Source organism: Anser anser (assembly GCF_964211835.1).
Source record: "Anser anser genome assembly, chromosome: 2".
Lineage (NCBI taxonomy): Eukaryota > Metazoa > Chordata > Aves > Anseriformes > Anatidae > Anser > Anser anser.
The window spans coordinates 144269980-144283339 of record NC_139721.1 but is presented as its reverse complement, the minus strand read 5'-3'; the positions used below and the strand labels follow the sequence as shown (position 1 = coordinate 144283339).

General features: G+C 40.8%; 1 protein-coding gene across 10 annotated transcripts in view; it reads right to left on the bottom strand.

Moving 5' to 3' along the window:
* The window catches only part of KIAA1217, a 240377-nt gene that overhangs the window by 162466 nt on the left and 64551 nt on the right, over nucleotides 1-13360 (bottom strand). The window contains exon 1 of one of the 10 annotated variants that reach the window (XM_083823626.1): nucleotides 9126-12457. The exons of 8 other annotated variants lie outside the window; for them this stretch is intronic. Coding sequence is in view for 1 of the 2 variants with exons in the window: in XM_083823624.1 (XP_083679750.1) it covers nucleotides 1461-1568 (108 nt within the window). In the remaining variant the exon portion in view is untranslated. Of the gene's footprint in view, nucleotides 1-1460; nucleotides 8914-9125; nucleotides 12458-13360 lie in introns of those variants that run through there. One more of the 10 variants, XM_083823624.1, reaches the window with a different exon arrangement.

The following is a 13360-nucleotide window of genomic DNA, read 5'->3' as shown; positions in this document are numbered from 1 at the left end:
ACCTCACTTAAAAGGCTTGATAACTTTTGTCTGATTTTTTTTTTGGGGGGGGGAGGAAGTTAGAAAAGCCATTCTGCTCTCAAAAGCTAATGGTGTAATCCTAAAATTAAAAAAAAAAAAAAAAAGGTGAAATACGATGACAAAGCATAGACTTTTTGGCATTATCCATAGAAGTCTGACAAGTGGCAGCAGAGAGCACAGAACAAAAGAACACACAAATTCTTTTACTGTAGAAAATACCTCGAATTCCATGTTATCTCACCACAATAAGCTACTGAATGATTATCTAAGCTGCCCTTGTTTTGCCAGGCGGCCTCAATACCTCTATAGGTCTTACTGTGCATTTGGTTTAGTCTGGTGTATTTAAAACGCTCCACAGCAAGTAAATCTAATCTGAAAGGTTATATGTGCCCTTAGGAAAAGCAGTCTTCACAGAGAATGATCACCTAAAACAGAAAATCTTTTTGATATCAACTCAGAGTTATTTGCCCCAGTTTTTACAACTAAAATCATATAGCTGTGATACATCACAAAAAGCCTAACCCTTTCTCTCTCTACTAATACATTGATAACAGGAATTGAGAGAAATTCAAAAAAGTACATTAAAAAAGTAACAATCCAGCAGAAGCTTCTCACAAGTTTAAGAATTTGTGAACATTTTTTAATTATTATTATTTCCTCAGTTCTCCTTTTATAAATTATTTAAACTTTCCCTAAATTTCAAATTGGCTTCGCCTATACAACACAGTCACAGATAAATCTGTCAAACATATTGTAAGTGGAACTACCCTTGGAAAAATAGCTCTGAGACAGGTTGAAGAGATGCAAAAACAAGACTGAACTTGTGGGTTCAGAGCTTCTTCAAAACAAAGCAATACCTGCTGTCACAGCATGAGGAAAAAAGACATCTCAACACAAAATAAGGCGGCAGAAGCAAGAGGAGAGAGGGGAAAAAACAATTCACTCATCTTCCCTGCCCAAGTATCTTCAGCATAGATATCTACTGTTTTCTAACCCCATCAGTTCAGAAGAGGCCCACAAAGTAGCAGTTATTCCAGAGTCCTGGAAGACTTCCAATAAATAGATTAAACCTTACATATAAACACTCTATAATTAGAGAAGAAAGCAGCTTGGTTTTTGGAAAGTGTCTGACAAATTTTTAAACCATGAGATGAAATCAAATTGTATGTTAATGTGGTTCAAGGGAAGTCTTTCTTCAGTAGACCTTCAGTCTCTCCCTCAAGAGCATCTGACAGCTACTGCAGTAAGTTAAAGGTCGTCGTGCCTTTCAAAATCAACATAGAAACACACACAGACAATAGGATAATAACAAGAATGAACACTTAAGGATATTCCTTCTTACAGAGGGCAGTCTTTAAAAAAAATTGATCTATCCAAAAATTTCCATTAACTCCTACACCAGCCCCACACAGGAAAGCCCTGTCTCATCAGAGCTGTACCTGGCTGACAGAAGAGGCACCAGAGGAGCAGCAAAGACCCGAGAGGCTCCTTTTCCTTCTTGGTTGTGCCACAGGAGCACGAGTGGCTACCTCCTCCTCAGAATCCATGCCCTCGGTAGCAGGGTGCTGCCGGCATTAAGCAGCAGAGCCAGGAGCAGCAGGAGTCCCCCTTCTGCACAGTGCAGGCTTCCTACAGGTGTGCATCTGCGGCAGAGCCTCATCTGATGGGAAATTTCTTGGGACATCCGGGTGTATGAATGACTCACATACAAAAAAATACTGGTTTCTCACGGTTGCATGCTTGCATAGGGGTGGGGATTGCACGATTACACATTTGCACTTGAGCTAGAACTACCCTTTTGTGACAGGATTAATACCAAAGACCAAGCAGTTCGTGATTGAGCAACAAAAAAAGAGGGTAAAACACACACAGTAAAAAGACTGCGCAAAGAGCACGATCAAAGTAATACAAACAGTTAATGCTACGGTGAAAACGCTTGTGGAATTAAGCTACAGTAACACCCAAGCATCACACACAACCTCTGCAGTGGTCTTGTGTTACTGAAAGTTATTCATCAGCCCGGGGAAGAAACCTGACTCCTGCTCGCAGTAAGGTCCCAGGGATTAACCCAGTTGCTCAGGACCGGATCAGAGCACCCTTCTTCACAGCAGTGCCCATCAGCTGCCGGGCATTAGGGGGCTGCTGGATCGGCCCCAGAGCCGCAGAGGAGCAGCAGCAGGTGTGCAGGGGCTGCCCGAGCGAGCGGGGCCGCGCGTGCCGTAACATCTGGTGCTGAAAACGCTCGGTAAAAATAAAATAAAAGGGAAGTGCACACGAGCCAGAAATTAAACACTTGCATCTGATACCAGAGGATCGGAGCGTCAGTCGGACAACCTGCCACGGGTTCGAGCCAGCTTTGCTCCAGTGGACAGGAACATTTTTACTGACATGAATATGAGCAGCATTCAAGCCAAGAGAAACATTTGGTGATCTGCTCCTCCTCACCCCATCCCACCCCACCCTTTTGCGATGTTCAGAAGGGAGAAGTTCTGCACTGATTTCCAGAAAGCTTTTGATGCTGCTCCTATCACGTTTTCATTTAAATTCTCCGTCGACAGACACCACGCTGCTCATCGATGCTAAAAGCAGAGTCCCCGGGCTGTGCCGCACAACGATCACAGCACGCCAGGGGCTGGCAGCGGGCACCACCCTGCTCGCACCCCTGCTCTCACGCAGCACTAGCCAAAGAGATGGCAGCTTGGATGAGCTGCTGAAAACCAGCTGAAACAACAGCGATCCTCAGCAAAAAAAACAACATCCCGAAACGCTGCCAGGAGTTACTGCCAAACGATGGTACCTGCGACACTGCAGTGACTCCAGTCCGAGCGCAGAGATCACTGAGGTTCTCCCACATCCCTGCCTAGGAAATGACTAGGACATAATAATATTGTCTTTTTAACGGCAATGACTGAAAAGCTATTAAGCAAGTTAAATGGGAAATAACTTTAAAAAAATAAAATAAAGAATGCATAATATGCAGGATAAAAGAGACAAATTAACCCAGAACATCTGTGTGATTTTGGTGTGTGCTTTCTAAACACTTTGAAAGAGAAAAATAACAACAAAAAAAATAATTTACTGAAATGGTTGTTTTTTATTAAAAAAATAGGAAATCAAACAGCTTTTCCTTAAAAAAAAAAAAAAGGAAATCAAAACAAAATCAAAACAAGGATTTTTATAAATATCCTAGTTTTTCAGGCACACATTTTAATGGAAGTGTTTATGTTACCTGTATGTTTTTAATTATTTTTCTAAGTTGTGCTAAAGAATTCTTCTTGCTTCCAAACACTATTTACTTTTATTTAAATCAACCAACCAATGCCATTCAATTATTTATTCAGCCAATGGGAAATAAATGACATTTCTTCTTACTTATTCTAATCAAAGTCAAATATTTGTTCCTTCTGTGAGTAATTTATTACTAATTACAGGAGTCTGATGTATGGTATTTTGTGTTACTAAAAATAGGGCTACAGATGAATAAAGGCAGCTAAAATTATGCTTTCAAAGCACAGTGGAAGAAAGCCCAAAGCTCATACATAGACATTTTTGTTTGAAACAAGTTTGTTTCCAGACTTTAGACACCCACATACTCACAAAGTAGGAGCAAACTGAAAAAGCCTTCTGCTTGTTCATCTAGCAGTAAGTGTCTCTGGAAGTGAACATATCAAGTAAAATTTAAAATCACTCAGCTTCTTTCCAAGATAAAAAAAATGTTTTAACTCTGGTTTCTCACTGTTTACTTCTTTCCCTTGCTGCCTTCCTCAGGTTTCTCTTTCCTTAGAAGACAGACCTCTTCCCTACAGACTGAAAAAATATTTAACTGATTGAATTACAATTAATTTTTCTATGTTGAATTCGATCAATGTGAAGAGCATGGAAACTGTCTACTAAATGTAAATGTGAGAAGTTGAAAACTATAAAAGGTTAAAATATTCTTAAAATTTCTCAGTTGAGCTCTGGAATTTACTGTCATTAGACATAATAAAGTCAAAAACTTAGCAGTATGAATCAGGACTGGACATTCACACAGGTATCAAGAAGATCCAGTCTAACGACTAACTTGAATAACATTTCTAAAGATAAATCTCAAGCTGTGGGACAAAATAATCTGTAACTACTAAGGAAGAGAATGTGTGTGACGTGCACAGCTGATTATCCACCATCCACCTCCTGAGAAATTGTTAAGACCCTCCTCAAGAACCCATGGCAGAAGCCACAAACAAAAATACATCATTGGTCTCTGTGGTTTTCAGATATGACCCAACAGAATAGCTTCTCTATTCCTCTCTTTAATAGCTAATTTTTGTAGGTATTTTTCTTTTCTTTTAAGTGATTGTACTAACCAAAAAATGAAAACCTAAACTTAAACAAATGACAATGCTCAGTGCTAACTAGCACAGCAATTTTCATGTGAATGCATGGAATCATTACAATCCATAGCACAAGAGACCCCGTAAAATACAACAGTACAAAAAGTACTAACTAATAGGGAAAAACAAACAAACAAAAAAGGACCCTTCAAAACAAGGACTCAAAAAACAAATCTCACCCAACAGAAGTCCCTCTGTTGGCTTGATGTCTCAAGATACAAAATTTAACACCACCTGATTCTGAATTTACTGGACTGGCACAACTTTACTGAATGTTAAAAACACACCTCAGTGGATGTTGTCAGAGCCACAGGTGCTGGCTGCAATTTTAACTGTAGCACTTTTTCTCCCGGTGTACTCAACTCACCAGCAGAGAGAGGAAATTGGAATGTTCATAAGAGACTTTCTTGTCTTATTTACTCTTGTTCTCTGATTTGAGCCCAGAAAAGAGATTTAAATCACAGGGATTATGGTTAAACCAAGCAAGTTAATCAGGTGACTTCAGTGGAATCTGCCTCTGTTAGAAAATCAACTGAAAAATGCTGTAATGCAGCAGCAATGGTCCAGAGGTGCATTTACTTTGCTAATGACTGACATAAATACGTGCTCCCCTCCCAAGTGACAACGTGCAAAGAGCACAAAAATGTTTCCAGTGGGAAGCTAATAGGTCTATTCAGCTGCAAAGACAACAGCCAAAGCACATCCATAACCATTTGCAAGGAAATAGTCCCGGGACACAATAAATACTCATAACATTGAAGCTGATCACAGGCCACAGAAGGAAGTCCTGACCAAGGACCAGGGAACCTACACTGTAACCTCAGCTCTACCACCCTCATGGCCTGTTGCCCTCATGAAACACCTTCACCTGTCTGCGAGTCTCCTCATCCACCAAATGAGTGATCCCGATACCTCCCGTAACACTTCCAGAACAACACAGGAGAGAGACGGCAGCTCAGTAACAGCATGGCCTAAAATGTCTGCACCTTCTCTTCCACCACTAACTTCTGGTGCTCTTGTAAGCAAATTAGTGGCTTGAAATTAACTTGAGGGTTGCTGACGAACCCTGTGTAGAATAGCACTCTTGAGGATGTCTCCAGTGCCATTCCTCTCTGAGCTGGGCACAAAATACAGCAACCTCGGGTGCTTTGGTTAAAAAGCAGAGCTAGAAAAGGAAGCAGTGGCAAAGAACCATTCACACACCGCTCCACCTCTGCAGGATATGTAAAGGAGCAGATTGGACTTGCTGGTTGCCTCAGCCTGAGGGAAGCTCAACAGCCTCGTCTCCACCTCTGGGCAGCAGGCCTTAATAAGCAGGCTTCCGCCGCACAGGGCCACGGCTTCTCCACCACTGCCTCCTGAAGCTTTGCCATCAAGGAGAAAGGAGCACAAGGTCCTCACGGCCAGGGAGAGCATGAAGCTCAATTCTGCAGCCCGGTAATGAGGTTTATTCAGCAGCTGGCCAGGGGAGCTAACCACACAGCTATTGAGACTGAGCCCTGTAAGACGTCATTGCCCAGGGGCTCGACTTCAAAGGGAAAATGCAGGGTTTGCCTATCCCAAATTCTTCCAAGCCTTCCCAGAGGAATAAGGGTCTCAGGCAAGGGGTCAGGGGAGGCAGGAGGTGCCACTCCCACTGTGGTGGTCACTGCCAGGCCCCTGTGCAGGACGTGGGTTCCCCCATCCACCGCCGCTGGAGGAGTTAGTCCTGCGCTGACCACATCCAGCGAACGAGGCTCTGCTGCCTGTTTCTGCGCACTTGGCAGTTACCTACAGAAGCAGTTCAGAAAGCACCAGGACTGAACTGAGTATGTGCAAAAACACATCTATAAACACCTCTGGATTTTATTTTTTTGCCAGAAAAGCTTAAGTTTCTGAAACCTAAGGAATCTCAGGTGTCTGCAATAACTGGGAGAGGTTTCCATGGGTAACTCTTGAATGAAGCTGCCTGAATTTTGCTTTAACAGAGAACTAAGTCCTAAATTCTTTATTGGATCTAGATTTAAGTACTAAAAGAAGCTCACTGCATGCTTTTATTCAGTCAGCCGGATACAAAGGATTCTAAAAATACTTTGTCATAAGATTAGGTTAGAAAAATATATGTACAAAACTTACACGAACAAAGGTAAGCATATGAACAACCACGTTGGACTTCTGAGTTACAAACAATATGCGTTACTTAAAATACAGAGGCGTTGCCACAGAAAAAAAGCTACTGATCCTGTTGGGGCAAAGTAACTGCTCCGGTGTGTGATTTGCATGGGGGGAGGGAGGGAAGAAAAAAAGGAATTGTTTTATTAGCCTTTTTGCAGCTTTGCTTTGTTTGTTTGTTTTTTTAAAGAACAGCTTTTTTATTACTTTTAACTGATTGATATAAACGAAGGAACTTATGTTTATCAAAGCGAGTATTATTATTCTAGTTAAACTCCACTTATTGCAAGAGATACCTTAGGGCTAGTAGTTTAACATATACTTTTGCTTTACTTTTTTAAAATACAAAGTTGAAAGACTTTCCACTGAGCCATTCTACTAGGAACATTTGTCCTCCTCAACCATTTTCACTTATAGTGAATACAAAGTAAACCCTACTGAACCAGCCCTTTGTTCATTTATCTATCTAGCTATTTATAAGTATCTCGCAATCACAGCATTATCTGGGGGCTAAAGAGCATGTTTCAACTCAAAACAAATGGACATGTCATCTCATGTCCTTCCATAAACAAAAGCTAAGGGCTTGGATTCCAGCAGAGATTTAAGCTTGCAATCATGTTTCCTATGTTCATTTTCATGGCTTTACTTAGGCGCTTTTAACAATGTAAGAAGGAGCAGTTGCCCTTACCACTGAGGCACTGGAAAGCAGTAAATTGTTGCACCAGATGGTACATGAGACAGGGGACACGTACAGATGCTGGGGAGGGTCCCCCATTCCTAAACACGCTCTGTGGGGCTTACAACGACTAACTGGGGAGGAGGAGGAATCACCTTCTCATCTGAGAAGCGAGGTAGTAACCCTTCTGCAGAGAAGAGGTGGGAATTCACAGAAATCTCCTGAAACAACTTACTGAAAAAAAAAAAAAAAAGCCTACACCCTATGCTGGCTGTACAGCACTGCCCTCTCAGACAAAAATAGGCATTTTTGGATAACCCATTATGCAAGGTAGTATGAGAACCCATAATCCAATGAAATGGACTTTCTTATCAATAAAAATCAGCAGAAACATATATCTAGATTAAAATCACATTCTTCAGAAATATGAGGTACATCTTAAAATCAAATGTCATTTCTTAACTTTATCAGTACAGACCAGGTAAGTATTCACACAATATTAACACTAAATCAATTTATCCCTGCCATATTCCATGGCATCAACCACCATTAATGTAATGAATGGCAAATATGCCAGTTCATTTGATAAGTTGTCGTTTGTACATACTCTAGTACTAAATAATTAACACTCAGGCTTCTACAGAAAGGTTAAATTGAAATTAATTCTATAATATTCCCATTACTGGCTTGGTTTCAAGATATAATCTAGGGGTGTGAAAGCAAAAGAGCCATGAGAAAAAAAAGAGAAAAAAAAGCCCTAGTTAGTGATTTCTTCACTTTGTACTCCTTTCAAATACATTATTTTTAATAATCAATACAGGTTCTGAGAAAGCTTATTTTACCTTCCCTGATCAAGCAATGCAGAATGTCAGAAATTCTTTATACACTGTTTTTTCACCTGGAATTAGATAATGTGTTTACAATATTCTGCAGCCTTCTTACTCACTAAATCTACTGAGGATTTACACCGAACTGAAGTTTCTTTCAAGTTTACCTTTCTCAGGTGCCTTTAGGCAGAACCTACGATTTTTCTCTGTTCACCTTCTGAATCTTGGACATTAGTGACTGCCACCCCCCACGCTCTCCCACCTAAACCTAACCCCTTCCAAACTGAGTGATTTGGACCAAGAAAACTAAACCTGCTTCACGTTATAGCACAGCAACGTCAATGGGGGGGCTACCCCCCAGGTACTGATGTTTACTTCATCCGTCTGGGTCGATGTAAGCACAAAAGTGGTTACTAAAGAACACGGGGACTTTACTCTCTCTCTAGGGGAACTGATAATATCACCTTTTGTCCATATAAACTTTTGTTTTTTAGCTATAAAAATTTCTATTGCTAGACTTTTACCATGAAATATGCTTGCCCTTTACAAGTTGTACTTTTGCCCAAGAACAATCTACTGAGAAATGCTTCAGATTTACCCTAGGATATCAAAACATATACTCAGTTTGACCAAGTGATACTATGATCTATAAAAATAAATAAATAAACAAACTTTAAAAACCCTCAGTATTTTTTACAGACCTCAAATGCTGGAATAAAAGCTGTTGTAATTTTAGGATTCTATTTTAACAGTTAAAGGAGAGACATCTGGCAATAATCTACAAATAAATACAGTGTCTCAATTCTTAGTTTCTCCTCCAAAACACTACCTAGGACATTTTTGCAGCATGATTCACATAATCAACATAATACATTACAATACCTCTCAAATAATTCCGAATTCTCAGTTCATTCAATAAAGAACTCATTTTCGAAAGAGAAAAGGGAACGTGCCGTGCCAGAAAAGTTGCTTTATTGACTCAGCCCTGCTGCCAGGAGGAGCAACGTGGTGAAGCAAACTCCACGATTTCAAAAGCCTTTTTTACAGTGGGGGCAGAGAAAGAAAAGACTTATTTACCGAAATGTGAGATCCCACAGGTGAGGCCAGGGAGACGGTCAGATATCCTCCTCCTTTACTTCCAAAAGTTTGAATTTACGATGAAGTCTGTAATAATCCTTGGAAGCTGCCAGGTAAGAGGCACTCCATCTCAAAGCCGTATTTTCTTTCACCCTTTTGCAGCGTAACTTTGGTATTTGCATAAAGCTCACTCCTGGCCTATGGGACTTTTTGAACATCTACATGTGAAATTAGCTGCCTTGACATGCTCTATCAAGCATGACATCATGAATCTCCACGGAAACCTTAACCACACCTGCCCAGATGCCAGAGTTACCTGTCATGTTCAGACCTAACTGAATGCAACAAAAAAACAAAAAAAAAAAACAACAAACCAACCACCATTTTCTAGGCACTCGGCATTGCGCACGTACCAGAAGGGTTTGGTTGTTGGGTTTTTCCCCCTCTTTTTTTTCAAATTGACGGAAATCTGATTTTGTTTGCCTGTAAATCTGTACTTCACAGAACCCTGGCTGAGAGGCTGAGTTGTTCACAACCCTTCCTCATCCCACAGTGTGTTTCCTTGGTTAAACAACAACAAAAGAAATCCGCGGCAAACATCTTCCAGCTCCTTTTCTAAAGGCACGCTCAAAAGCTCTGGCTCGGAAAAACTTCTCCACGCTCGGTTTTGCTCTCTGCCCCTCAGAAAGGTTTTTTTTCCTTACCGAGGTGACTTGTAAAACAGGTTCACCGCAGGGATTACCCCCCTCCCATGGCAAGGTTAGCATTTTTAACCTCTTAATCGCAAACTCTTTTTCATCCCCAGAGCTTCTGGCCCAGCTCTTGCACTTGTTCGGCCCTCTCCTGGGATGACCAGGCTCACCCCACCTGGGTGGGTGACCGCAGCCTGCCCGAGCGCAGCAGCAGACCATCCACCCTAGCTCAAACTTCACAGGACTACCTTTCTCTTTCTCTTATTATTTTTTTTCTTTCTAACCTTCCTGGAGATTATGTCAGTGCCTTGCTTTCATCAACACAGATCAGGCAGACCTGGCAGATGCGCGGTGTCCGAAGCTATTGCCAAAGCTTGCATTACCTATACAAATAAAAGGATTTTGTTCCTCTTCTCTTCAGGCGTGCAGGTGGAGGGTGCTTTGGTGCCTAGCCATGGGGTTCACTTGCAAGGGGACAAAGCACGGTGTGAAGAAAAGCCACTGGGCTGGGGGGAAGCCCCTGGTTTGCTGCACAGCGGTAGGTGATTTGACTTGCAGCCATATCCCAGGGCCCTTCCACAAATAAAGGCAGCCCTTGTCTCCACGAGCTTTTCCTTCCAGAATAGGATACCACACGCAGGATGGCAAACCTGTGGGGTGGTGGAGAGACGATCTGTGTGCACAGCTGGGAGGTTTCAGGTCACCACATTAGCTAACCATTACTAATCCTCGCTGACATTTTACCTGGCTGTGATTGTACTGTTGATTTGTGGTAGGTTATCAGAGTAGAAATGGGTCCCAAGGAGGGACATCCAGGGAGGGATTTATCTGAATAAATGAAGCCTGGAGGAAACCATTAATACGTAGTGTAAGATACGTACAATGTTCAGAGCTGACCTTGCTGGCAGAGGTGATACAATATGACCTGACAACATCAAACACATTTTTTTTCCTAATGTTTGCTTGCTACAAACCAGGGGTCAGTTTGCTATACTCAGATACGATGGTTGAAACGGACCTGAGAAGAAAGCCCACAAAAATGAAACAATTACCAATCTTGATTTTCTGGCCCATTTTTGTTGGTTATGGACTTGTCAGGGTTTAGAGCAACCTGGAAGACAAATGACATGATATCCAAGGGACAATCTCTTGACTGTAAATACTGGGATGTTTCATGTTCCAGCTGCACTGTTTGACACAGAGATTAGAAAATAGTGTAGTGTTGGCTACTACCCCGATAGATCTCTCACAGTGGGGAAATTCCCACCATGGATAATGATGCCAGATACTGGAGCAGCTGAGAAACAAGAAGGGAGCAAAGCAGCCTAGAAGATTATTTTTAACAGTGACATTTAAATTCATGGCCTCCCACATATCTCACCGATTTTGTATGTGACGTATGTACGTTACACATGCATATTTACTACGTGTATGCAGTTTGTGTCTTCTATACCACTGCTATGCACATACAGGGAAATTAGGAAGTCTCTACGCTATAAACACATGCACACTCTTAAAAGCAAAATTATATTATGTTTTGTTTCACAAAACTGCTAAGTAAGACTGCATTATACATTCATATATGCATATATTTGTATACACATTCCTATCTGTACTCACATACACAGACACACAGGTGTGCAAGCATAGACACAAATGGTAAGAAAAAAACCTCTGAGCTGCAAAGCCATGACCATAACAATCTGTTACGGTATCTGATGAGTCAGACGCTCGACACATTTCAACTATGCAAATTTCTTAGTATCAACTGGATAAATTTATTTGTGTTTTTAATGTGGCTTCAGTTCAGTTTACAGTGTTTTTTTTAAGTTATGCTGAATGGATGGAGTCTTCAGTCTTTCCCATGCCCAAGAAAGATAGTCTGATGCTCTAATGGTAATTTTAAAGTAATTTTGTTTTAAAACTCACACTTATTACATACCCTACATACATCCAATCATCAAAAAAATAGAAGCGGGAGACATTCACATAATTTTACCCTCAATAAATTAGCAAGGACGACACATTTTAAACAAATAGCAGGAACAGTTACTGCATTCCTTCTGTAATTTATTGCCTTCAGAAAAGGATCAAATTACAAAATGTGTAGGGTGTAATGCTGTAGGCTGTTCAAACTGGGTTTGCAGTGTCTGCAACACTGGAACTAAATATTTACATGACTCCAGAAGATCTAATCTCCGAATTTCAACCCCCACCCCCTTTATTTAATTTGTATGCTATCTTTATCCACCACCCAGCACATTCCACCCAGTCACTAAAGTTCATGAAAGAGATAAGGGGGGGTGTCAAGACTTTCAAAGGAAAGCAGGGAAGCTGTTTTAAAAATAAAGAATAGATCATCCTTGTTAGAGCTGAAGTCTTACAGCAATTTTAGCAGGGTACGTATGGATTCTAGCAGTTGTGCTCTAAGCAGGGATAACACTTGGGATCTCTAGAGACCCCGTCAAAGAGGAGTTGTAAGGGGGAGGTACCGAGTGACAACTGTTCTGATCTCCAAAGGCTCGGAAGGCTTCAAAAGAAGCTAGGAATTCAGTAAGCACTCCCATAACAGACTACAATATTTTGCCAACCTGTTTTTATTCCTTACTTACAATTAATTTGCTGCCAGTGCTGAAATACCTGCAAAATATTAGGTGAAAAAAAAAAATACAAACTTTTAACAGGTTTGCTGTCAATCATTTGTTAAACTGAGAATAATGGGTGTGTGATTTTTAAAAGTTAAGTCTAAATTCTGCTGGTTTATTGAAAAAATGTATTATGGAATAGAATGTAGGTTGTCTGTAAGGTTTAACAGATTAAACTCTAACTTTGCACCCAAAACCAGAGCCATGCTGTGAACAGTCCCTTGCTTGGCATTCCCTGAATTCAGGTCAGTGTGACAGCAACCTCCACCTGTTCGGAGAAATACATCAACATGTCACGTCTTCTCTGACCCTGAATCTACTTCTCACTGCTGAAAAGCAATTGTAGGCAGGCAAAAGGCAAACCACCTAAAGGTAGGCTTCTGGCAGACTGATGTTGATCTCAAGACAGTCTGGAGGAGGCAGATACCTGTGGATACATCCACTCTGTATTAAAAGACTCAAAAATAGAAAAGAAAGCAAATGAAAGGGTAACAGAGCCAGCTAAAGCATACAGACAAGGTCTTCAGTTATTTTCTTTTCTCCTGGGCAGTGGTGCCAATACTGAAAATGTAACAAAAGTTAACAGCTGTTCCATATTTTCCCCTCAGCTGTGAAAAGTAGATGGAGACCGATGTACTAAGATCAAGAGTCTCACCTTCATCCCTTTCTCCCTGTATATTACAAAAAAATGAAAAGCACCTAAAAAATGTCAGTTTCAACAAACAACTCCAAGGTAATATTAAAGTTTGATCATTATTTTTGTTTCTTCAGATTTCAAGGGAGAAACTGAATTCTAGCTACATCAAACAAAAAATCTGTTTATGCTTTGTTACATTCTCACCTTCTATGGTGAAGTAACATTCAATCTTGTAGAAGTTAAAAGGACTGTTTAACAAAA